Consider the following 22829-nt stretch of genomic DNA (forward strand, 5'->3'; position numbering starts at 1 on the left):
AAAATGGTTTTCAAGAAGCTTTATGCAGCTTTTTCTTCTTTTTGCAACACTCTAAAAAAAACCTCCAATAGTATGCATAATTCCACATCCTTTGTATTGTCAAGGAAAGTCCTTTTTCACACATTCCCATAGAAAATAATTTTTAAAAGTCACTTCTACAAGCATCAGAGCTGGAAATTTGTATGTTCAAGAGCAAATCTTTTACCGAAGTAATCTGAATGGCAAAACTTCGGGGAAGGGCTGTAAAATTCAGATAACTGCTTCAGTTCCTTATCAATTTAAATTGTACCATGAAACTTTTTTGTATCACATTACTTATCAGATTAGTTCTTCAACTTAAACAAAAGCAAAGCATGACAAACAATTCTGCTTTCAATTTTCCCGAAACTGATTTTAAAAATGAATCCCAGGGCCACTTTTGTCTTTCCTCTTCACGGGAAGTATTTCGCTTTCGGCATTTCGAGACAATGCAGAAACGGAGTTTGAACAGTCCGTACAACTATCAAATTGACCGGGAACAGGTTATTCCTACATACACAAAAGGAGGCGAACCAGATCAAGAAAACGAGACGAGCCAGGCGACCGCTGACTCGGAGTCGAAAAAGTCGCTTTTTAGATTTGGAAATAAAAAGAAACACGCAACCCCGAGAGAAGATACATGGAACACAAGTGACCGGGACGTTTGTCTGTGTTAAGCGGTACGGGTGGGTGGGTGGGGGGGGTATGTGGATGTGTTGTTTCGTTTAATTATGCACTACTGGCAATCGACCTGATTTAGTACAACGTGTCATCGAAAACGAACCCACTACCGCGAAAAAAACTTCTACGGTTCAAAACGGTACATACTTGCCCAGTCGTTGAAACGCATGCGCACTTGGGCTTCTGAATTTTTTTCGCGTTGGTGGGTGGGACTTTCGCTCGAGAGGTTGCTCTGGTGATGGTTGTTATGGCGATCGAAGACGCGGCGACCGAGGAGCCTGAGGCCCTTCTCAAGTAAGAGCGGGAATCGCGCGTGTAGATGGAAAGCATCATTGGAGACCGAGAATGGGGTAGTTCAGAAAAGGAATCGAAAGGAAGAAGCGGCTGAATCGGGCGCAAAATTGAATTTTCTTTCAGGGAGCCGGGAAGGAGCCAATTTCAAATAATCCAGCTCGAGTCCTATGATGGACGTGATTTACCAGTGCCTTTTTCCGCGTTGTTTTTTCAGACTAAGGTCTCTAGCCTTAATCTACAGCACTAGGATTTGCAAATGATAAGTAGATCTCGGTCTAGCAAGATTTTGGGGTTCAACAAAGGTCTGTAAAGCTTTGCTTGGTGGACGTTTACAATTTGGAGAATGTTACAAACTTTCAATGGGTGTGATAAATCTAGGAAGTTGGAGTGATTTGAAAGGAATAATATCAATATAGTACATAATAATAGATCAGGTAACTTACAGGTGAAAGGCACTTGACTACCTAGCTGTTTAAAGAGCTGAAAATATTCAGTGATATATTGTAATCAGAAACTAGCATTTGATAAAGGAAGGGCTCGCAGAATTGGCTAGCAACTCCTGCTACCGGTAGCAGCTTTTTCTATTGTGATCTAATCCATATTTGCAACTTGCTGAATTAATTGCTGCAGCTATTTTCACATGTTGGACGGATCCATAATTTACTGTTCTCCAAATTAAATAGTCATTGGTTTTTAGGGAATAAAGAAGAGAGTAAAGTGTCTCAGCTCTCAATTTTAGACAGAATGCACAAACCCATAATTTCTAAATAAAAATGTTTCTCATATTTATTCTTTCCCATTCCCACTCCTATCTCAAAGCATTCTTTATTCTATTATTTTTCTGTATTTTTTCCTTTTATTGTACATAAATTAGCAAAGTTATTCCTAAGGCTCTTTTTAACATTCAGAACATTTTCTACCACCCCATTTAAATCTTTATGTTTTGCTAAACAAATCCAAACAAAGTCATGTGCTTTAGCCACTCACCATTCATATTTTGGAATGACTGAGCTCTATAGATGAATATCTGTATAAGAAAGAAAGAAGAAAAAATGATAACCACCCACTAGTTTAGTTTTGACTTATTTTTATAACATGTCAATTTTTCTTATGATTTTCTAAAAAAATCAATTTAATGGGATAAAGAAATCTAGTGGGTATCAAAGACGTATTTCTAGTCACACCAGGAATGGCTGCCTGGTCCTATCCAAGGTACTGTGGCAGTGGTGGGTTGCCCCTGGTTAGGACCGGTTCTATAGAACCGGTAGTAAAACTGATGGGAGGCTCCGCCCACTGACCCTGACATCATCAGAAGTGATATGTGCAGAAACGAGCACGTGTGCGCAATCCTGTTGCGAACCGGTAGTAAAGGTAAGTAGAATCCACCCCTGTACTATGGTAATGATCAGTTATATTGGAATTGGAATTCTCAGAATCACTATAATGAGTGCTAGTGCTAAGTAGAGATATATTTGCTAATATTTGCTGAGGAAGATGTAATTTCATATGCAAGACAATGATTAAAACACTTGGGAATCAATGCTGCCCAATTTAAGGAGAGTTTATAGCTTATAAGTGTTTTTAACTAATGTGACAAAATTGGATTGATAAGATAAAGTAGTGGCTGTAATAGTGTCTTAATTTTTTTAACTTTTTAAAATGTTTTAAATTGGTTTGTTATTATTTTTAAATTACGGGGCCAAATTTATATATATCCTTTTAATACTATTTTAATGTTTGTAATTTATGTTTTTATTCGGCTGTATACCACCCTGAGTCCTCAGGGAGAAGGGCGGTATATAAATTGGATATAAAATAAAATAAAATAAAATTCTTGTGGTGTTTTAATGTAAAATGTGACAGGTGAGAAAGTGGAAAAAATATAAGAACTTAAGAAGTCCTCAGTTTAGAAGAATTCTCTTGCCTTCATGTCATACTCCACATGTCCAGGGCGTACTGGATTGCCCCTGACAGTACTGCGATGGCTTCAGAGTCTTGATCTCACTTTTTCACCAAAGAACTTCCGTAGGTAAGACAAATAAATTCAGGAAGAGGATTGGCATTATTTTTCTTCCTCTTGAAGACTTTCCTTGTTCTTGATCAGATGGCCAAGAATCTGATGGTACTTGACATACTGTGGAAATAGAAAATATATTTTAAAATGGCTGTTTTTTAAAAAATTCCAAAATGGCTAATAGGGTTGTTTGTTAGAAATAGCCAAAGAATTTCAACAAAATTCACATATGCCCCATAGTTGTGCTCTGACCCCAATATATTTTCTCTTTTTTTACAAAGAAACTCATAGACTTATAGCTTGCATACAGTGTTACTGTGTTCTTATTTGAATGAACCATAGTAAGTTTTTAATTTGTTTACTTGGAAAATGGTTTAGCTAGTTATCAAATTTCTACAATTTGGCTATTTTAAAAAGCAGGTTTTCTTTAAATTGTGTGACTTAAGACTTGAGGCTTGCTGTGTTTGAAGGCAATTTGTACATTTATTGAAACCGTTGTACAGTTGAAAAACTGACTCCAGAATGAATTTTCAGGGAGCTGAGGAGTGGCACTTATAGATGCTATAGATATTAAATGCAACTATACAAGAAAGTAAGGTTAAAAAAAGTAAGGCATTTACTAGTGGTGAATTCATTCAGTCTTCAGTCTTAATATTGACTCTTAATGATAAAGTTAATTATTGCAATGCTTGGCCTAATTTTTTAAAAAATTTTGCACATCTTTTTCTTTTGATTTTTTTTTTTTTTTTTTTGGTATTATCTTGCCTGATATAGAATCCTGGACTTATTGAATGTTGCAGAGTTTTAAAAAGTTTCGGTTGATCCTAACAAATGTATTGACCAAGTATTGATTTTAGATTCTTTTTGCTTATAGACCAGTGTAACTACTTTTGCTTTTTATGTTCTCATTGGAATCATGCCTATAGTGAAAATCCAGCCAGGTCCATTTGATGTACTTGAATGTATTTATCAATTTTATCATTCTTTCATTTCCTTACAATAGATCTCTTTCCTTCAAATTAAACCCTGTATCTGTATTGAACTGATTCCAGATGAATGCAGGTCTAAACTCTAAAGATAAAGTGTGAACTTTTGGGAGACACAGAAAAGGCTCAGGTAACGAGCCAGTTGGTCAGTCCCTGTTATAAACAATGGATCAAAACTCAGTTGATCTGGAAAAAAATGGACCTTGCACTTCTAAGAAAATGTTAGGAAGCAAAAAATGAAAATTGGTTATATCATATGATTATTATAATTAAATTCTTACTTTTTGATCCTTTTTTAGGAAGGGGAATTTGAATTTGTTGCATAACAAAATAAATTGTTTTATTTATCTGAGATATGAGGACTACAATGGGAAAGGATTTTTATTTTTATTTTTCTAAAAGGAAGTATTTTGCTGTTTTTCAGTCATGTTCGACTCTTTGCAACCTCATGGACCACAGCATGCCAGGCCTCCTTGCCCTCACTGTCTCCCCTTGTTTACCCAATGCATCAATGAAACTATCTAACTATTCATTCTCTACCATCCCCTTCTCTTGTTGCCTTCAATCTTTCCGAAACATCAGGGTCTTTTCCAAAGACTCCTCTCTTCTCATTTGGTGGCTAAAGTATTTGAGCTTCAGTTTCAGTATTTGTCCTTCCAAAGAACAGTCAAGGTTGATTTCCTTTAGGAAAAGGAAGTATAACTAAGTATAAAAATCGAACAAGTCACCCAAAACAACCATCCTTAAGTAAGAATGTACAGCTAGAGAATGACATAATTAAATTAAGACAAATCCTACAAAAGTTAGTCTTTCATTCAATTTTTAAATTTTATTTCGAATAGGGATTTTTCAAATGGCTACCTTATTGCTGAGATATTCTCTCGGTACTTCGCAGAAGACATTCATATGCATTCCTTTGTCAATGGAACCTCCCTAAGTGTCAAACTCAGTAACTGGGCACTGCTTGAAAAGGTGAATAATAAATGCAATTTTGAATCTTCTATAAAATTTAATGTATTTTAAAAGTTACAATAAAATGAGGGCTTCTTATTTCTTCTTTAGACTATTGGCAATTAAACAGCATACAGTCAGTAGTCATAGACAAATAATTTATGCTATTGTTTTTCAAGTGGAATATAATAATGGCAATTGTAGCGACTCCAGGGAAATACTACATATTTATATTTTTAATAGTTGTATCTTTCCAGTTCTGTTACATAGATGTCAGGCATCGTAGTCTACACTGATGGCAATTGTTTATCCCTTTGTGATAAATAACTGAGGATAAGAAAATGAATTCATGTATTTTTTTTCTCTTTGTTAAAGTTTTTTACAAAAAGAAATCTGAAGCCTATACGAGAGTTAATAGATGGGACAATTCATTGTAAACCAGGAGCTGCAGAAATATTTGTACAAGATATTTATACAATGCTGACAGACAGTCGGTATGTTTCTTCAATGCTATATTTGAAAGTTGTATGTTAATATCTAAATGTTAGCATTAAGTAACAGAAGACAAGATAATTACTGCCTTTAGGCTCACAATCCACTACTATAATTTTTCCCAGGAAAATCTAAATTAGATGGTAAAAAAAAAATCAAATAAATGTAGTCATTGATTTGTGAATCTATAGAATTTCAAGTTAATTTGAGGAAGTTTCAGTTTAAGAATATACATATAAGCACACAGGCAGCTCAGCATTGCCTTATTGCTTGATTAGTGAAAGAAACTGTAATATGCTTTCTTTTTCTCTTGTAGTATAAAACATATTCAAGATGAAGAGATTGATTTTACTGATCGTATTTATCAGGACAATTTACCACTGGTTGCTAGATCAACTGCTTCAAGGGCTATTAAAAACAATATCACTATGTCAGAAATGATGGCAGAACCTGATATTTATAAAAATAAACAGAAAGTAAATGCTATCCTTGATATACATAGGCAGCGAAGGTTAATGGAGAGGGAACAACATCCATGTAAGTATCTTTCTCAGAACATCTTTTTGAATAACATAAGGATATTTCCCTGTTTGCATAACTTAATAGGAATACATGTATTTTAAAAAACCAATAAAGTTAGCTGCACTTTTCAAACTCACCTTAAAAGGACTTTCCATGGCTTGTACTTTATCCAGAATCAATTTGATAAGAACTCAGAAAGAGAGTTACAGGGCTACCTGCTGCAGGAGATCCAGTTTGCTTTTCATCTATATATACTTGTGTCTGTTTGAAACTTAGTAAGCTTCCATTTTTTGAAACGCTACATAAGGCAAAATATTTTCAAGAAAGGTACCTCAAATAGGCCAATTTATAGAACACTGGGACCCATTAGTCTCGAGGGAATAAAATTTGGGGATATTTTTCCTGGTTCAGCTCTAACACTGTGCTGCTGCACTTGGCTGTGGTCACATGATTTTGATGATTTCCTGATGGCAGTGAGAACTGGGAAGGAACCGATATGATGCTTCTTGCCATCTTCCAATTAGCAAAGTTTTTGCTTATGGGAAGCTTGCAGGGAAGAAAGTCAAGAGAAATGATGCATACACCACCAGTCCCTTTGAGCCTGTGGCACACTGACCACTCATGCACTCCCTTGCTCCAACCTTACCTGGCAGCAGCCACTTACCAGCTTCCTGGCAAGGGAAGGGAGGAATGGGACAGAAGGAAGATTTCCAATGCTCTCTGTCAGCTACCCACAAAGAAAATCAGTGGGGAAGTTAGAAGTCACTCCTTCTCTTATTTTTTGGGAAATCTGTGATCATTCTGTTTTTCAGTTTAGATAATGAAATATTTCTGAAACCATGACACAACAGAGCATGGGTTTTCTAGTTTGTTACTTTTGTTGTGAGAAGGCCCACCTTTGTAATGGAAAATATTTAATATTAATTAGTTGAATATTTATTTACATTGTTGGATTTCTTTGTCATCTCATTTTATTGTTAACTGTTTGATTATTTTGCAATTAGTGTTGTTATCTATCTTCATGCATTAAAAAGAGCAGATCTTAACTAAAAATATTGTCACTGTGTATATACTGTAGACTTGCTTTATTTTTAAATTTGAATAGATTTATAGAGCTCTAAGAATATCAATGTCTGCATAATCTCCAACTATATCCTTTTCAGTTGTCTCATTAATGAAACATTTTCTTTAATAATCATAAATAGAATTTAATAATTTATGAGGGAGATGGGTGGTTTAGAAATATAAATTTTATACAATGTAGCTGGCATATGTAATAACATACTTGTTGCTTAAGATAAATGACTCTGTTGATTTATAGCACGGTTTGGTATTAAACCAACACTGGGACAACGTGCCATTGATCACTCTTCTATTTTGGCTCGTTCGTTCGGTACAACTAATCTTCCAAAGGAAAAATCTGTTCCTGTGCCAAATAGTAAGCATTCTTTTTCCAATCTGAAAGTCAAAGGTTACAGTTCTATTCAAATGGATTAGATAAACTTAAGAAATACTTGTTTAGGGATAAGTTCTATTTAAATAGTTATGACTGAATATACATGGTTTGATTCAAGAATATGCCTTTTTTCCTTTTAGGCATTTAACTGAATTGTAACTTCTGTTAACAATGTAACAAAACTTTGAGCAGAATATACTCCACTTTTTGTTTTGGGGTTTTTTGTTTGTTTTTTGTTTGTATAATTCAGTTCTCCATTTCTTAATTGTGTCTTTCCTTCTCTATACCAGTCTCTGATTTATCCATCTTTTTTCATTCTATACTTATCATACCCTTTTTTCCTTTCTAGAATGTTTATTTTCCTACTGTGTAATATTTCTTCTTTCATATTTTTATTTAATTTACAATTAGTTGCTTTTTATCTTTTTTTTCCCTGATAGCCATTTAGGAAATGTCTACACATTTATTTTCCCCATATTGTCTCTTCTGAGCCTTTTTCTTGGAGCAATATTGAAAGCTGAGGAAGAGTGAGTTCCACTATTGCCCCTATGTTATTCATCCTCTGTCGGCATCAAACTCAAAGTAGGGAGTGTTGACTCCATAATGCCTCCTGAAGTGTGAGTTTGCATAACTGATAATCTGCCCACACTTATATCTATGCATATCCTATAGGTGGAGCAGAAAAGATGGTTCTCATTAAAGAATCTTAAACTGTCTCTGACTTGTTGGAAGGCAGATATGGGTCTCAAGTTACCTACAATAATGGGCCTATTAGTAAGACTTATTCTTTTGAAAATCAGCCTTTTTTATTCTCTCAATATCTCATCGACCAAGCCATTCAGTGAAAGAAGAATAATTAGCTGGAATGTGATAAGCCCTCTTTTTGCTTGGACACTTTTTCTCTCTTCCCTATAAATCATAGTCTTCCTTGTTGCATATGACAAGATGTAAACATATGTATTGCTACTTCTTCCAATTTTGTTTCTGAGAGAAAAGTTAAACAATTATTTTGAGACAATGGCTGTTACCGCAAAAAACATCTGCAACCTCTTTGAGTTCATCTCTTTCTTTTCTAGCCGAAGAAAAGAAAAATATAGCTGCACCTTCCATAACTGCCACTATAATTTGTATTATCTGGGAGAAAAGGAAAGGGAGGTTGGGTGAAATGTCAGAATTGTCTTCTGAATATCATTTCAGGCAACCCTACAGGTTGAACCTATTTGTTTCATGTCAGGAGATATAATCAGGAGACAAAGCAATTACTGTTTTCTCTTTCATGTTGCCCCTTGTGCATTCTTATGAAACATAAAAAGGGTTACTTCCACTAGTTGTGTCCCCTTGAAGGATAGTTTCAATAAGAGGAAGAAGTAATTGCTTTTTCAGTATGAGCTGTGTGGATATAAATCTGTGGATTAGCAGACAGATCTTGTGTTCACTTGGACTAGGCAACTGCTCCATGCCAGTTTCAGATGATGGAGAGAGAAGAGCAGCTAATGCTTATTCTTGCCTGTAAATTTATTTATTCTTGGACACCAGCAATTGATAGTAAACGGCACCATTTGGAGGTTGGAAAAGAGATTCCTAGGGAATTTATGAGCAAATATTCATTCCCTTTCATCCTTTACTGAAAGTCAAGGGAAATAGAACTCCTATTTGCTTCTTGTTCTCTAATCTTTTCCTAATTAATGCTTAATATCTATTTATCATTATGCATAGTAGAGTAGGTTGCACTCACTTCTTAGATCAGATTGTTTGCCCAGTCTTACCAGCAATTAGATTGTTAGGACTGATTAGTAATCAGGAATAATCTTGGTTGAAATGGAAACTTAGTTTTCTGACAGTTTTTAAATTAATATTTTGCTGCATTTTATATTCTCTCCTGCTAATGTTCTTAGAGTGAATTGTACCTGAATGTATTTATTGAAATTATGTCCTACATTTTCATTTTTAAACAATATTTAGCATATTTCAATGAGCTATTTTTGAGTTTACATGGATTGAATTGATAATAATTGGAAACTGATATATTGCTGAAAATTTGTCCCTAAGTATTTAATTTTCTCAAATATTCACAGGTAGAGGAATCTTAACAATTTTAATAACTCACATTTCTAAAAAATGTTTTAGAAGCTAAAACAATTTTTTTGTGTTATAAATGAAATTGTGTGCTTGAAATTTTTCCCACCCCCTTAGGTGTACCATCCACACAAATCAGAGGTAAAACAGATGTTCATTTCAAAACTATTCAAGTGAAACAGCCTGAGAAATTCGCATTTGATGTGAACATGAATACTGAAGTTTCAGGTACACATTTTAAAGAACTACAGAGAAGAAATTCAGAAATACAAAAGAAGATTTATAATCAAATATGAGTCCTATTTTGAGAAACATGAACCTTACAGATAAGCCAGTAAAGAATTAATACTGACATCAAAGACATATTGTTAACATGGTATTTACACAGGCAGAAGAAAATGCAATAAATCAAAATCATTTTATCCATTCCATTACTGGAAGTTTACCTCCTTGTCATGCTATAATGTAAATTTTTATTATACAGTCATGCAGAACCTAGAAATCTTAAATCAATATAATTTTAATAAAATGAATCAGCTCCAATCTCATTGTCACGTGTTTTCTTAATCATTTAGAAACAATGTAAAATGTTCAATATACCGGTAGGTAAACATATGCTCTAGAGTACACTTATAAATTGATGGAAATCAATGGATCATGTTAAAAAATTCTCATCAACCAAGGAAGCTTCTTAGAATGTATCTTTCAGAACTTCAGAACCAGTCAAATTAAAACTCTTTTTTGTATGTTACATTAGTGTACAACATTAATCCACCAATGGAAATGTTAGATTGAATGGGCTAGAGAATGACCTGAAGACTGTGTTTTCTCCCACTTGCAGTAGGGAGAACAGAAGAGTTTTAATGAGCCCTTGACTGGGAAAGCACCTCTTTCTTACAGTTATGAGACTGAAAAGCAGTAGGAACACAAGAAAAAATGCAAGAAAAAAGCTAGGCTAAGCTTTTTTTAAAATCCAAACCATCTTCTTGTTAGTGAGGGACTGATATTTATTGCTATTATTATCCTTTATCTATTGTAGAAAATGATTCTTCACAACTCAATTTCCTACAGTAGAGGATATCTGAAAACTGGGAGAGTAGGCAATATAATTCTTAAATTCCTAACACAAGACTTACTACATCTAGATTATGATATCATGGAAATCTTATGATTTACTTCATATAATACACATAATAGTTTTATATAATGCCTCCAAATGAAAAGACTGAAATGAGAAAACTTGTTAAGCAATTAGAGGCTAGCAAATTTACATATGCATTAACAAGAAGCCTGTGTTTCTTGCTAATGCATGTGTAAATTTGTGGGGAAACTGTCCATTTCATAATTTAATAGACACCTATGTGCTGTCAGTTCAAATCTGTTGATCAGGAAACAGAATGCTCACATTTTCTGTCTGCTATTCAGTTTCTAAATGCTCTGAAACACTTTTAAAGTCTTGGAAAGGAAGAAAAAAAGAGGAAGAAAATTAGTCCCAAATCTGAAACATATACATTTCATGATGTTATATGTATACTGATTTATTGCTGAAAATATGAGAAAGAACAAGTAGTAGCTAATTCCATTTCAGGGATTGTAAATCTTTCATATCTACTTACAAGAGAACTCAAGTTTATAGGATATCTTTTTTTTTTTTTCATAGAAGAATTGGTATAAGGAGGAAGATTCATTATAAGATCTGACTATCATTATTTTTCCTTCACACTATAAGAAAATGTTTATTGTTTGGGAGAGGTGGGGGATCCTATAGAACCATGTAAAATTAATTTTTGGATCTCAGACCTTTCATAAATAGAAGTAGCTCTTTCCTTGCTAGACAAGTTATAAATATAGACCAGAATCAACCAATATAATTGAACAATAAATAATACTTTATTTATTAAATATTTATTCTGCCATAATTACTTTATAAGTAATTCAAGGCAGTGAACATACATAACAGTCCTTCCTCCTCCTATTTTCCTCACAACAATTTTGTAGGTAAGTTGGGCTGAGAGTGACTGACTGACCTAAAGTCACTCAGCTAGCTTTCATGCCTAAAACAGGAGTAGAACTCACATCTCCTGGTTTCTAGGCCAGCACCTTAACCACAACACTAAACTAGCTGTCTGTATATAAAACCGAATCATACTTTACAAAAAGTTAAAGATCTAAATTGAAAAAAGTAAAATTACAAACTATTGGTTTATTCTTGTAATATGTTTTAATGGTCCCCTTATCTTAACTAAAACTAGAAATTCAATTAAACTGTTTTGTAGAGATTGGTCTTAAGTTTCTACAAAGGAAATTCTAGAAACAAAAGGACAAAATAAAATCAAAGGTAGAAAAAAAAGATGTAGATAGCAAGAAGCAGGGCTTGTTGAATGAAAAGTTTAATGATCTGAACACATAACAAAGCAAAATAACCATTGCATATTATTACTGTAATACATCTTTCTAGGGAATGCTGATGAAAAGCAGAGGTATTAGCCTTGCTAAGTAAAATCTAGAACGAAAGAAATTTTTATCTATAACTAGTTATTGCTGGTTCTTGAACCAGTCTTTTTGGTATCTGAACATACATGAACACATTTTTCAATGTGTAAAAGTTAAAGCTTTCTGTGTGTGTCAACACAGAAGCTGAAAAGAAACACATCCAATGTGTAAAAAAGCACATTTATCTACTTGCTGTTAGGTATCTTTCAGTATTCAATTTCACACACATCCACTATGGAAAAGCAACTGATTTTAGCAGAGATCGTGTTTCACCTTCACAGCCAGAACGCTTTTGGTCAAGTGCACTCTCCCTCCCAATATCCTGACCACATAGGACATGTAGAAGTTGTAACCTAAAGAAAAGGTAGTGGTAATAAACTGAAACTTGATTACATATGTTCAGAAAAAAACTTTTATTTAAAACAAACCTAATTTATTTAGATGCTGGAACTTTAAATGCCATATGTTTACAAACACTAAAATGAAAAGAGTTCATTCCTTGTAAATTTACATAGTGTATTTTGATACAATCAATAGTTTACTTAAAAGAGATCTATTGGAAAATAAATTTTAGAAATATGCTTAATCATTTAAAATAAAGAATGTCAAATGCAAATCCAGATATTCAAAATATATTCTAAAAACATTCTTATGCTGAGCATAAGCTAAGTATTCCAAAATACCTGCTAACCAATTTACTATACAACTATTAAATTTACACACATTAATAATTTATTATAAATATGAAAATACAATCCATCATGCATCACAGCTGCAAAATTTCTACTTGTTTTAATGGATCTTTTTTTCCAAAACAGTACTTGTTAGGCTATGCCCTTAATTTCCACTAGGAGGAGACAAACACACAAACTTTATTTAAAATAGGATGCATGTGTCCTCTAAGGAATAATTCAAAGCAGAAATAGCTATTGTATGACCCAGCAATGTGCTTCACAAGAGTGTTCACAGATACCTAATTTCAATCTTCTTCTAAAAGCCTGTGGTTGCCAATGATATATGAAATTCTCTTTGGGTTATCAATTTTAATATAAAAATTAAATTTATAATTCACAAAGTTTATAAAACTGTTCAAGCAAGTGTCAACCTCAAATCTTTCCACTAATAAAATAAAAGCAACTATCATTATTAATAGAAAGATTTTTTTATCAGAATGGGTTGAGCCGTATTCCTGTTCCCAGTGGAGAGAAAGGATTCACTTTTGCCCACATCAAAGCATCGTTTAGTGAAATTGTTGACTTTCCATCTTCAAGGAAAAATACAGGACCCTATAAAATAAGACATAAACAAATTATACTTTTTGTATTAAAAATGCATATATACTTACAACTTTAAAAATAAAAATATTTTACAAGTTTAGAAGAAATAATTATTAAAGCAAAAAAAGTTTAGATATTAAATAATTTATTGTTCATGCCTAGAGACATGATCATTTATGCTAACATATATAACAGATACTTGTTTCCTGAAATCAAGTAAGAGATTTCTACTGCATCTTATTCTTCTAATAACAATTACCCTCAAATATAGAGGTTTCCCCTTCTAGGATAATTCCTCATCTTTTTCAAGAAAATCTTATAACAATTACCTGTAATGTTTGAAGCAGGTAGGCAACTGACAAGACTCATATAGATTTAAGGGGAAATATTGCAATGGCAAGGACAGAGAAGATGCATTTCTTAGCTCCCACATTTTTTAACAGTTGGAACCTGAAGAATACTGAACTTCAGAATTTATCAGAGAAGGAAGTACAATTGGAGACAAGAAGTCCTACAAAAATCAGGTAAAGCTTAATAGATGCCAACGAGCACTTTGAATTCTGATCAAAAGTCACAGATAACCACTACAATTCATACATCAGAGATGTTACATGGGCATAATAAGGTACACATCTCATTGCTCATCCCAACATATTTTTGACCAACTATACCTTCCGAGTGGCCTCCAAGGCAGCTCTACTCAGAATACATTGCAGTGGTCCATATGCAAGGTGACTAAGGTGTGAGTGACTAAGTAAAGCCTCCCAGGAAAAGGTAGAAATGCAAACAAGGGGTTTCCAGTCCACAACTGCCGCCTGCTCCTCAAAATAAATAAATAAATAAATCCAAACTGCATATCAGATTTGTCTGAAGAAATATAACTCCGCCAAGAACCAAAGCTGCTAAATTCCTGAAATCAAATGATTCATCCATGCACAGCCTGGATGAACAGTTGTGTTTTAGCCTGTTCTTCCTCATTTAGACCCAACTGCCTCCAGGTACTAAAATAATGCTATCTTGGATACTATCCTTGCAGGAGATTCAAAAACTTCAATTGGAAGAATATAGCAATAGCACTAGACTTATATACCGTTTGATAGTGCTTTACAGCCCTCTTTAAGCGATTTACAAAGTCAGCATATTGCTCCCAATAATCTGAGTCTTCATTTTACTGACTGGGAAGGATAGAAGGCTGAATCGAACTGCCAAATTGCTGGCAGTCGGCAGTCAGCAGAAGTAGCCTGCAGTACTGCATTCTAACCACTGCACCACCACGGGCTGGGGAAGCATCAGAGGGTAAGCAGCTTTCCATTTGTGTTACGATTGGACATAACCAGAAATACTGATACTAAGTTCTTACACAAAGTACTCCAGTTCTGTTCCAATACCTGTATTCTTAATCCTGTCAAACAAGAGATATGCACATCTGAATGACCAGGAAGGTTAGATCCAGAAACATAATTAGTTCCTATGGTTACTTGAAGAGGCTCTTCTTTAATTCGTGATAGCATTGTTGCATAAATCTGTTGTTGCAATTCAGATGGTGGTATCTGTAGTAATTCATCAGAAGACCTATAAAATGTAGGCATGCTAGTGTTTGTAAGAATAAACATAAAGTTTCACAATTGAAAAATAATATTCTAAAAATGCCATGCAATTTTTTTCACAAAGCATAATGTCATAAATTCACACCATGTTAAATAAAGTACCATACACCTACTTGTTTAATGATTGGCTACAAGCTCTCCAAGCATCTAGTTCCTCAGAGAGTTGCTCGATTTTCAGGGGTATACATACTTCTCTTCTTTTTAAAAGCTGACTGGAAGAAAATATAGAGTAACACACTATATAGATTACACTCATTCCATATGGATCAATATACATTTAATATGGACACTGATCCATGATAGCAACATCTAGTCTACGTATATGGATTAATACCTCTCATAGTCAACAAACTGCTTAAATGTAAAATGTTTAGAACCTAAACTATGATGATTTTTTCCAACTTTTCCCAATCTAGTGATCTCAGGCTGCTCCTGGGATTAATAAATTCAGATACAACATATTGGAAAGTACAGGGTTGGACAAGGTTTGTCTATGCTCTTGCTTCAATTTCTACCTAATATAAAAGTGAGGGGTTTGATACCAATTCAAACACCGTGTCAAGCTTCAAAAGGTGCTTTTTCCTGTTACAACTATTATCGCTTCTCAGCTTGCCAACGGGGGGTGGGAAGAGGGAGATAGAACTTAGGTTCTAGACATCAAGATGCCAGCCATGAAAACCAAGGCTGTTTCAGCAGGTGTTTATCAGAGCCAAAAGACTTTCTCACAATACCAGGAGACTCCATTGGACAATGTGACCAATTGGGGGGAGGGAGAACCTGAATTTTGACTAGGTAGGTTTATGCGGGAAATGGTCAGATCTGATTTTGCCCTCATTGGTGCCAAGATGATGTATTCAATAAAGTTTAGCATTAAGAGATTGAATCGCCTAAAACGGGTGGGCAACTGTGGCCCTTTTACAACCTGCGGACTTCAACTCCCAGAATTCCTGAGACAGCCAAGCTGGCTCAGGAATTCTGGGAGTTGAAGTCCACAGGTCATAAAGGGGCCATATTTGCCCACCCCTGGCCTAAGCTGTGCTTGCTTTGGTTAGGTTCGTCAGTCGGAACGTTGCCACATGATTTAAAACAACTGTGAACAACTATTGAACAAATGTCATTCTTGTACTCAAACTGTCTTTTCCATTAGGAAAACTAGATATATTTCAAAGGGAAGTTAGATAATGATCAAATACTAATGAAAGTCACAAAGTGTCCACACAGATGTGAAAAATTAGGACATAAAGAATGACAGATTTTAGGGGAGGGGGGGGGAGAAATGCAGCTCTCATAATTCCTAGAAGGACTTTCAGTTAAGTTATTACAGAAAAATTACCTTGTATACTCATAAAGAGCTGGTACAATGCTGGTATATTGTCTTCTAATAGCCAGTAAAGCCCCAATGTAGCCACATAATATTAACAATTCATTTCTAAATCTGGAAAAAATATTTTCATTACTTTTTCTAATTACTATTGCATGCATGTATATGTCTTATTCACATTGGAAATTTAGGACATTAAACATTAAAACAAGATCTTTTAAAAGCAGACAAATGAAAAAAAGCAAATATGCCATAAAAATGGGAAATTTATGGGAAATTCCAAAATAATAAATCTATTTCTGTACTTTGAAATGCTATTCTGAAAAGATGCCAATTGTCAAGTCCAGATCATATGGGTCAGTGTTGCCATTGTTGTGGACTAGGAATCCAAATTGAATTTGAAGGTGAAAACAATCCTTAATATAGTTATTACATATAATTGATTTAAAATTGCTACCCTGACTTCCTCCCATACCTTTGAATAAAACATTTACCATCTTTTTTTTTTTAGCAAAAAGTTATATATTCATGAGTCTCAATATTAAAATCCAATCTACACTATAATAAATCCCAAAGATTTCTTACAGCACGTTCTCCAGGAAATAAAACACCTACATGTTGATCCAAGAAATTGCCAGGAATGTAATAGGATCCTTAAGAGAACTGTATTATAATAATTTTACATTCTACTTTTGGTTGATAAAATATAAAACCAATGACATTTTTGCAAATTCAGTAAATTAAAGCCACTGTTATTATTCCAAATATTAGGCAATGGCCTTTGGCAATGTGCAACTTACCATTTTGGTGATTTTTTTTAATATATATAGAGAGAGTTTACAGTATTTTAAAGCAGTAGTATTTTTAGTTTCTTAAAACTTTACTATTTGATAACAATTTATATAAGATATCTTTTGTAAACCAGTGATTTCATAAGAGATTGGCATGCTTTGTATTACTATCTGGATTTTTTTCCTTTTCTATTTCTTGGTACTGCTTACTATTTGTTTTGTTTTTTTTAATTTATTGTCTTTAATATTGCTTTGTTCCTTTCAGTGTTTCTTTTTTGCATCTTTATACTGTTCATTTACTGTTCCTTGTGTGCCCGATCACATTTGGCCAATAAAGAATTCTATTCTATTGTGTTCTGTTCTGTTGTTCTGTTCTGTTCTATTGTGTTCTGTTCTATTTTTTAGCAATCTAGCTATAAAAACAATAGTTGGAAGAAAAAAAATAATATAAGAAAAAGGAACTACAGTATTCTGTGTTATTGAGATTAAGGGGGGTTAAGAGATCATTCTACTTCTTTTTAAAAATCTGTTACATTATTTTTCTATTTTTAGGTATCAGTTTCCATAGAAATCACAGGAATATTTTTATATATGCCAGAGTGTCAAAAACACTGAAACTAGAATAATTGAAAAGCTTGGAAACATACAGAACTGCACATATATGTTTAATAAGGTTATTCTTTCTCTTTATCACACAGTATCATAAGATTATTCTGGTCATTTCATTCTTTTGGAGCTGATATTAATCACTATAGTTTATCAAAGGATATGATAATAAACATGTCAGTAGATATTTACAATCATTGGATTTTATGGATTATTCAGATAGTATACAAAGAACGATTTTTGTTTTGTTTTTGTTTGCTTTTAATGAAATGCTAACTTTTAAGCAGATGTAAATGCTGCATTATCCTGCTGATACTGAGAGAAATTGCAGACATCTTTGCACATATATTTTATTTTGCTTGTATGGATTTTTTTTTAAAAAAACCTTCAACATTACATTTGTTTTATCTCAATGTAAGTACATTAATTCTAGGTGTCTTCAGAGTACTTTGAAATTTTGTGTTGTGACAATTGGGGTATTTGCTACCATCATTATGTACTAAAACACAATCATGTAATTGGAGTGCTGGTTATTTATGTTGGATCTATTTTCTTGATTAACCTGAGGTGCTAACAAGTTATTTAATTTGAATAAAATCCATTTTGGGGTTGTTTTTTTTAAGGCAGTTGCTTGCCTAATAATTTTTTAAAAAACAAAAATATTGGTTTAGGTGAATGTTTCTCAATCTTAACAATTTTAAGTTGTGTGGACTTCAACTCCTAGAACTCCCCCACCCACCATGAATTGTGCATGACTGGGGAATTATGGGAATTGAAGTCATTACATCTTAAAGTTGCTAAGGTTGAAAAATGCTAGTTCAGGTATTTATCAGGTAAAGGAGAGATTCAGTTTGCTTTCCTTAAAACCATGTGCCCAAGTTATATGCAGCATCACTTGTACAAAGCATAGTTGGTGCCTGTATCGGCTGGTAGTAATGGGACTGTAATTCTAAATATTTGGAGGGCATTGAGTTGAAGATAATTGTACTATTTTATTATCATAGACAACACGTCTTATAAAACCTGTTAAAAACCAGATTTCCTTTCAAGAATTTCTGAAAGCAGCAAAATGAATATATCATAAACTTCAGAAAATGCAGAAAAATTGTTTTAAAGAAGCGTTTGTTCTAACTGAATTTTATTTTGATTTTGATTAGAAATATCTAAAGTTGTTCTTCTTCATCTGAAAATGTAAAACAACCATTCTTGTTTTTAGTATAACAATGCTAAAATAATGTATGCATAAAAAACTATGACACCTGTTTATAACACAATGCATATCCGGAAAAGGAAATCTCCAAAGCATTATTCATATTGTCTTTTGCACATACAAAAGAAATGTTTTCTTTTGTATGTGCAAATTAGTTTTCACAGAGTCTGTCTACTCTGTGAGATGAATGGAATAGTTTCTTGTGTGAGAAACTTAATGCAGAGGAGGAAAGGGAAGGAAAGGAGTGATGAGAAGTAGTACCACCCTTTAAGGCCTTGGAGATTAATAAAAATGGTTAGATAAAGATCACAAATGATGTAGAATGTTTGTATATTTATCAATCCCATGAAGCAAAATCAATGAATAAATTTGAAAAGACTCATTTTCACAATTTTAGTATTAAAATACTCACTCACTACTTTTATGCAGCAACAATTTTTCTGTGCGGATATAGCTGAGAAGATCCAAAAAAGGATAGACTGCATCAAGTGTCCAATCTGAACTACTAATTTGTTCTGTTAAATAGCAGTAGAAAAGGGGAAATGATTAAAAAGTTGAACAGAGGAACAGATAAACAAAACACATTAGTATTTTTTCTAAAAATGGTTCCGAATTATTTTAAGGCTTACCTTTGACATACTGAATCCCTATAGGAAGTGCCTTTTCTGGTTCTGCAGTTAATAAATAATATTTTATTGACTCAAATATATTTCCATCTGTCTGAGCTTTCTCTGCTAATTGCATACATTCTTCTACATCTGGTAATCTGCACTGAAAAATGATAGTGAATAGAAACAAACAAAATTAATGCAATTATCAGAGGAGAAGGGTGTAAAATTGTTCATGTTCACAAAGTGAATCTGATACAATTGAATCGAAGCGTAGTTCTTTCTTACAACTCCATTTTCCTTCTCTAACCTCTAGCACAGGGGCCCAAGAGCATGTGGGCAGGTCATGCAGAGGAGCAGTGTGTGGCTGCATTGCTCATATCTTCAGCGACTATTGTACCTCTGTACAATTGCAACAAAAATTTAATAGGGCTTTGGGAACATAACGCTCAGAACCGTGCAGCAGTCCATATACAAAGATGTGTGTCTGTATGTGTGTGCACGCACGTGTGTGTATATTTCAGAGACGAAGAGGGAAAGTGAGAGAGAACGTGCCTTCCTCACCTGCTAGTTCCACCTTAAATCAAACATTTTCCCAGGTTCATTTTTTTAAGTTACTGTAGCCTGTTTAAGGAGTTACTGATGAATATCTCCCAAAATAAGGCATCCCCTGATAATAAGCCCAATCGGGCTTTTGAGCACATGGCAATAAAGCCAAGCGCTTATTTCAGAGTTCCCCAAAAATATAAGAGAGGGTCTTCTTTTCTGGGAAACACGATAGTGTGTATGCACCCTTAATCATCTTTTATCCTTGTAATTCAGGGCAGTGTAGAATCTAAATGACCTTATTTTCTATAATACCATCTTGCACTGCATCTATGCTTATGTATTTGTTTTAGAAGAGAAATTAGACAACAATGTTAATATGTGCAGCCACTCTTTTTCAAGCGATGATTGTTCCTGAGCTTAATTGGACTAAATGTATTATGTGCACAGCATACAGTATATTATACTATGTGTCCAGAGAAGTAATCTGTTTAATGTCAGATGTAAACTTTCATATCTACTTTACACACTAATATAATTACCTTTAACTCTAATGCTCACAGTTCAATAGCATAAATATGCACAGACATTTTCCATTGCCTTATCCTACAATTCAGTGGGCAATAAGTATTTATCTTGTACATATTGTTATTTCTGAAGAATCAATCTCTAAAGTAACATTTCATTTGCAAATACTGCATATGTACAAATAATGTGAGATATTTTTCCCTACTGCTTCTGTAATTCAAATGGAAGTATTCATTTTCCCAACACTTTTTTTTTCTTTAAATGAAGCTTTATTATTTTAAAAAAGACGGGGGACCTTGATCCCCTCCCCCCCCGGATGTTTTTACAGCTTTTAATTTTTTAAAAAATTCATTTCCCCAACATTCTTAATTTAACTCTCCAGCAGTTTTGATACCAAATGAAAGTGGGATAATTTAAATAAGTGAATCTACAATTCTCTGTAATAGAAGGAATCTTCTAATAAACATAACTAGGAATTAATGATCATAAAACTTCTTCTGCTACTCACATAAATGGCTAAGAGACAGTTGGCCTCTCAAGTGTACCTTTTCATGTAGGTCATTTATCTCTGCTGTGCATCCAGGATAAAACACACACAGTTTTATTAATTGCAGTCCATTATCAGGAATCATCATGAGAAGATCTCTTGCTAAATCCCTATGAAACAATATACCCAAATGAGGCATTTCATAATGTGCAAAAATGAAGGAGAATGTTCAAAGATAAGACTATTTGTACTTCTTTTTATTCATTTCTAAATACAAGTGAAACAATATTTTTGAAATAAAGAGCTTTGAGAAAGCATGATTAATTTAGAACAGTGTTATTGAAACTTGGCAACTTTAAATTGTGTGGATTTTAACTCCCAGAATTCTAGTTTAGAAGATAATTACATTAAGCTGTAATATGCTAAAAACACATGCAGATCCTCTTCATATAATCATCTAAACTAGGAGACCAGGAATTAACTTCAGATTGACTTATAATATACTTCCCATCTACAGTTTGGAAAGTGAAACTTTTCTCTTAGAGCAAATCACAATTTCACAGTATATTAATATACATAAACACAGGTAATTGTGATTTGTTTAAAATGTAATTTTTCAGCAATCCTGTGATAATTTGACCAAACTATGTTCTAAAACATTTTATCCAAATGTTTTCTGGTATGGAATACTTGCATAGAAGAGAGAGAAATGCAAGCCCAACAATAGAGCTTGCATTTAAAAATGAACGTTAATCTTTGTTTTGTTAATATCTATAACTGAGTTACTTACATACCTGTAATTCCTTTTTCTGATCCTAAGTTAGCACATTATTCCAATGTTTTACTTAAATCTCACTATAGAGTGTACATAAAAGCTAGCTTAATGAAGTTTATATTCAACATTATAAAACAGGCAATTTATTTCATTATTTTACCTTTATTTTACCCTTACACAAGAAGCTTCTTATGACCTCTTGGAAAATAAATTCATGCTTTTGAACCATGAATTTTATGACTGCAGAAATTTTCCTGCAAGCAATCCATTTATACATGGTTGTGCATTGTATATATAACAAATAAAACACATGCCAATCAAACTGTTATCATAAAAGACAACTCAATCAAAATGATCAATAATTATTTACAGTGGTCTCTTCTACATATAACATTATCGTATGTTTTTGGCCTAATGTATATCCACCCATTATAATATAGTAACATGCACAAAGGAATCCATATGTTTTTTTTCAGTAAAGCAGTTTGTAGAATTGTATTAATTATTTATTTCAATTTAGACACTCTTTCTCCTCCTGACTCCAATTGATTCTGAGCAGTTCACAAATAATTATACAGAAAACAATAAACACTAGATGGGATTCATGCATAAGATATAGATAGAAATCTTTAAAAGTTACTAGTAAGTGTGTTGTTTTTATACAAACCCATTCTTTATATTCCTAATATAATAGTATTCCTAAATATTAATATGTATTGTATGTAAATAAATAACTTAGAATTATAGAAGCAGAGGGTTGGAAGGGATGTTGGAAGTCTTCCAAACTAAGTTCTGCCAGGGCAAGATTTCTTATATCATCATGAACAAATAGTTGTCTAATCTTTATTTTCTTTTTTTGAATCTCAAATGATAGAGTACCCATGATTTCAGAAGACAAGCTGTGCCACTATTTAAAAGCTTTGACAGACAGAAAATTCCTCCTTCTTTCAAGTTTAGATCTCTGTTGGAAAACTTTGTGCCCTTTGGTTCTTATCATATGCTCCAATATTATGGAGAATAAATCTATTATCTTTACTCTAGTCTACGACATCCCATCAAGTATTGGAAGATTGGAAGACTCTAAATATAA

At 33.4% G+C, this 22829-nt stretch overlaps 2 protein-coding genes and 1 long non-coding RNA gene across 14 annotated transcripts in view; 1 reads left to right on the forward strand and 2 right to left on the reverse strand.

The window, feature by feature from the left end:
• LOC117680181 (uncharacterized) overlaps positions 1–913 on the reverse strand; it is a 38009-nt gene extending 37096 nt beyond the window's left edge. The window contains exon 1 of the long non-coding RNA XR_015729134.1: positions 847–913. This is a non-coding gene — a long non-coding RNA (uncharacterized LOC117680181). The remainder of the gene's footprint in view (positions 1–846) is intronic.
• On the forward strand, positions 906–10033 carry SPATA4 (spermatogenesis associated 4). 3 transcript variants are annotated; one of them, XM_034442763.3, is made up of 7 exons: positions 906–993; positions 2857–3022; positions 4836–4965; positions 5320–5438; positions 5753–5973; positions 7280–7396; positions 9608–10033. In XM_034442763.3, exons 2-7 carry the CDS (start codon positions 2922–2924, stop codon positions 9784–9786), a joined length of 867 nt encoding a protein of 288 aa, XP_034298654.1. In that variant the 5' UTR covers positions 906–993; positions 2857–2921; the 3' UTR covers positions 9787–10033. The 3 variants fall into 3 exon arrangements, with proteins under 3 accessions (XP_034298654.1, XP_034298653.1, XP_034298652.1); XM_034442762.3 differs by having other exon boundaries at positions 959–1295; XM_034442761.3 differs by lacking the exon at positions 906–993 and adding an exon at positions 2291–2364.
• A 2348-nt stretch (positions 10034–12381) lies between these two features.
• The window catches only part of WDR17 (WD repeat domain 17), a 72669-nt gene continuing 62221 nt past the window's right edge, over positions 12382–22829 (reverse strand). For 5 of the 10 annotated variants that reach the window (XM_034401304.2, XM_087874845.1, XM_034401303.3 and 2 more), the window contains 7 exons: positions 21023–21134; positions 19425–19566; positions 19208–19310; positions 16201–16302; positions 14981–15079; positions 14649–14832; positions 12382–13269 (listed from right to left, as the gene is read on the reverse strand). In XM_034401304.2, the coding sequence (XP_034257195.1) occupies positions 13150–13269; positions 14649–14832; positions 14981–15079; positions 16201–16302; positions 19208–19310; positions 19425–19566; positions 21023–21134 (862 nt within the window). In that variant the 3' untranslated portion in view covers positions 12382–13149. Of the gene's footprint in view, positions 13270–14648; positions 14833–14980; positions 15080–16200; positions 16303–19207; positions 19311–19424; positions 19567–20985; positions 21135–22829 lie in introns of all 10 variants that reach the window. The other 5 variants (XR_015729137.1, XR_015729136.1, XR_015729138.1 and 2 more) reach the window with 4 other exon arrangements.

This window comes from Pantherophis guttatus, chromosome 8 (assembly GCF_059756535.1).
Source record: "Pantherophis guttatus breed Tessera chromosome 8, ASM5975653v1, whole genome shotgun sequence".
NCBI lineage: Eukaryota > Metazoa > Chordata > Lepidosauria > Squamata > Colubridae > Pantherophis > Pantherophis guttatus.

Coding starts and splice junctions, on each gene's coding strand:
- SPATA4 (XM_034442763.3), top strand. CDS start 2,922: ATGTCATACTCCACATGTCCAGGGCGTACTGGATTGCCCCTGACAGTA. Junction 5,439..5,752: donor ACAATGCTGACAGACAGTCG/GTATGTTTCTTC, acceptor TTTCTCTTGTAG/TATAAAACATATTCAAGATG. Junction 7,397..9,607: donor ATCTGTTCCTGTGCCAAATA/GTAAGCATTCTT, acceptor CCACCCCCTTAG/GTGTACCATCCACACAAATC.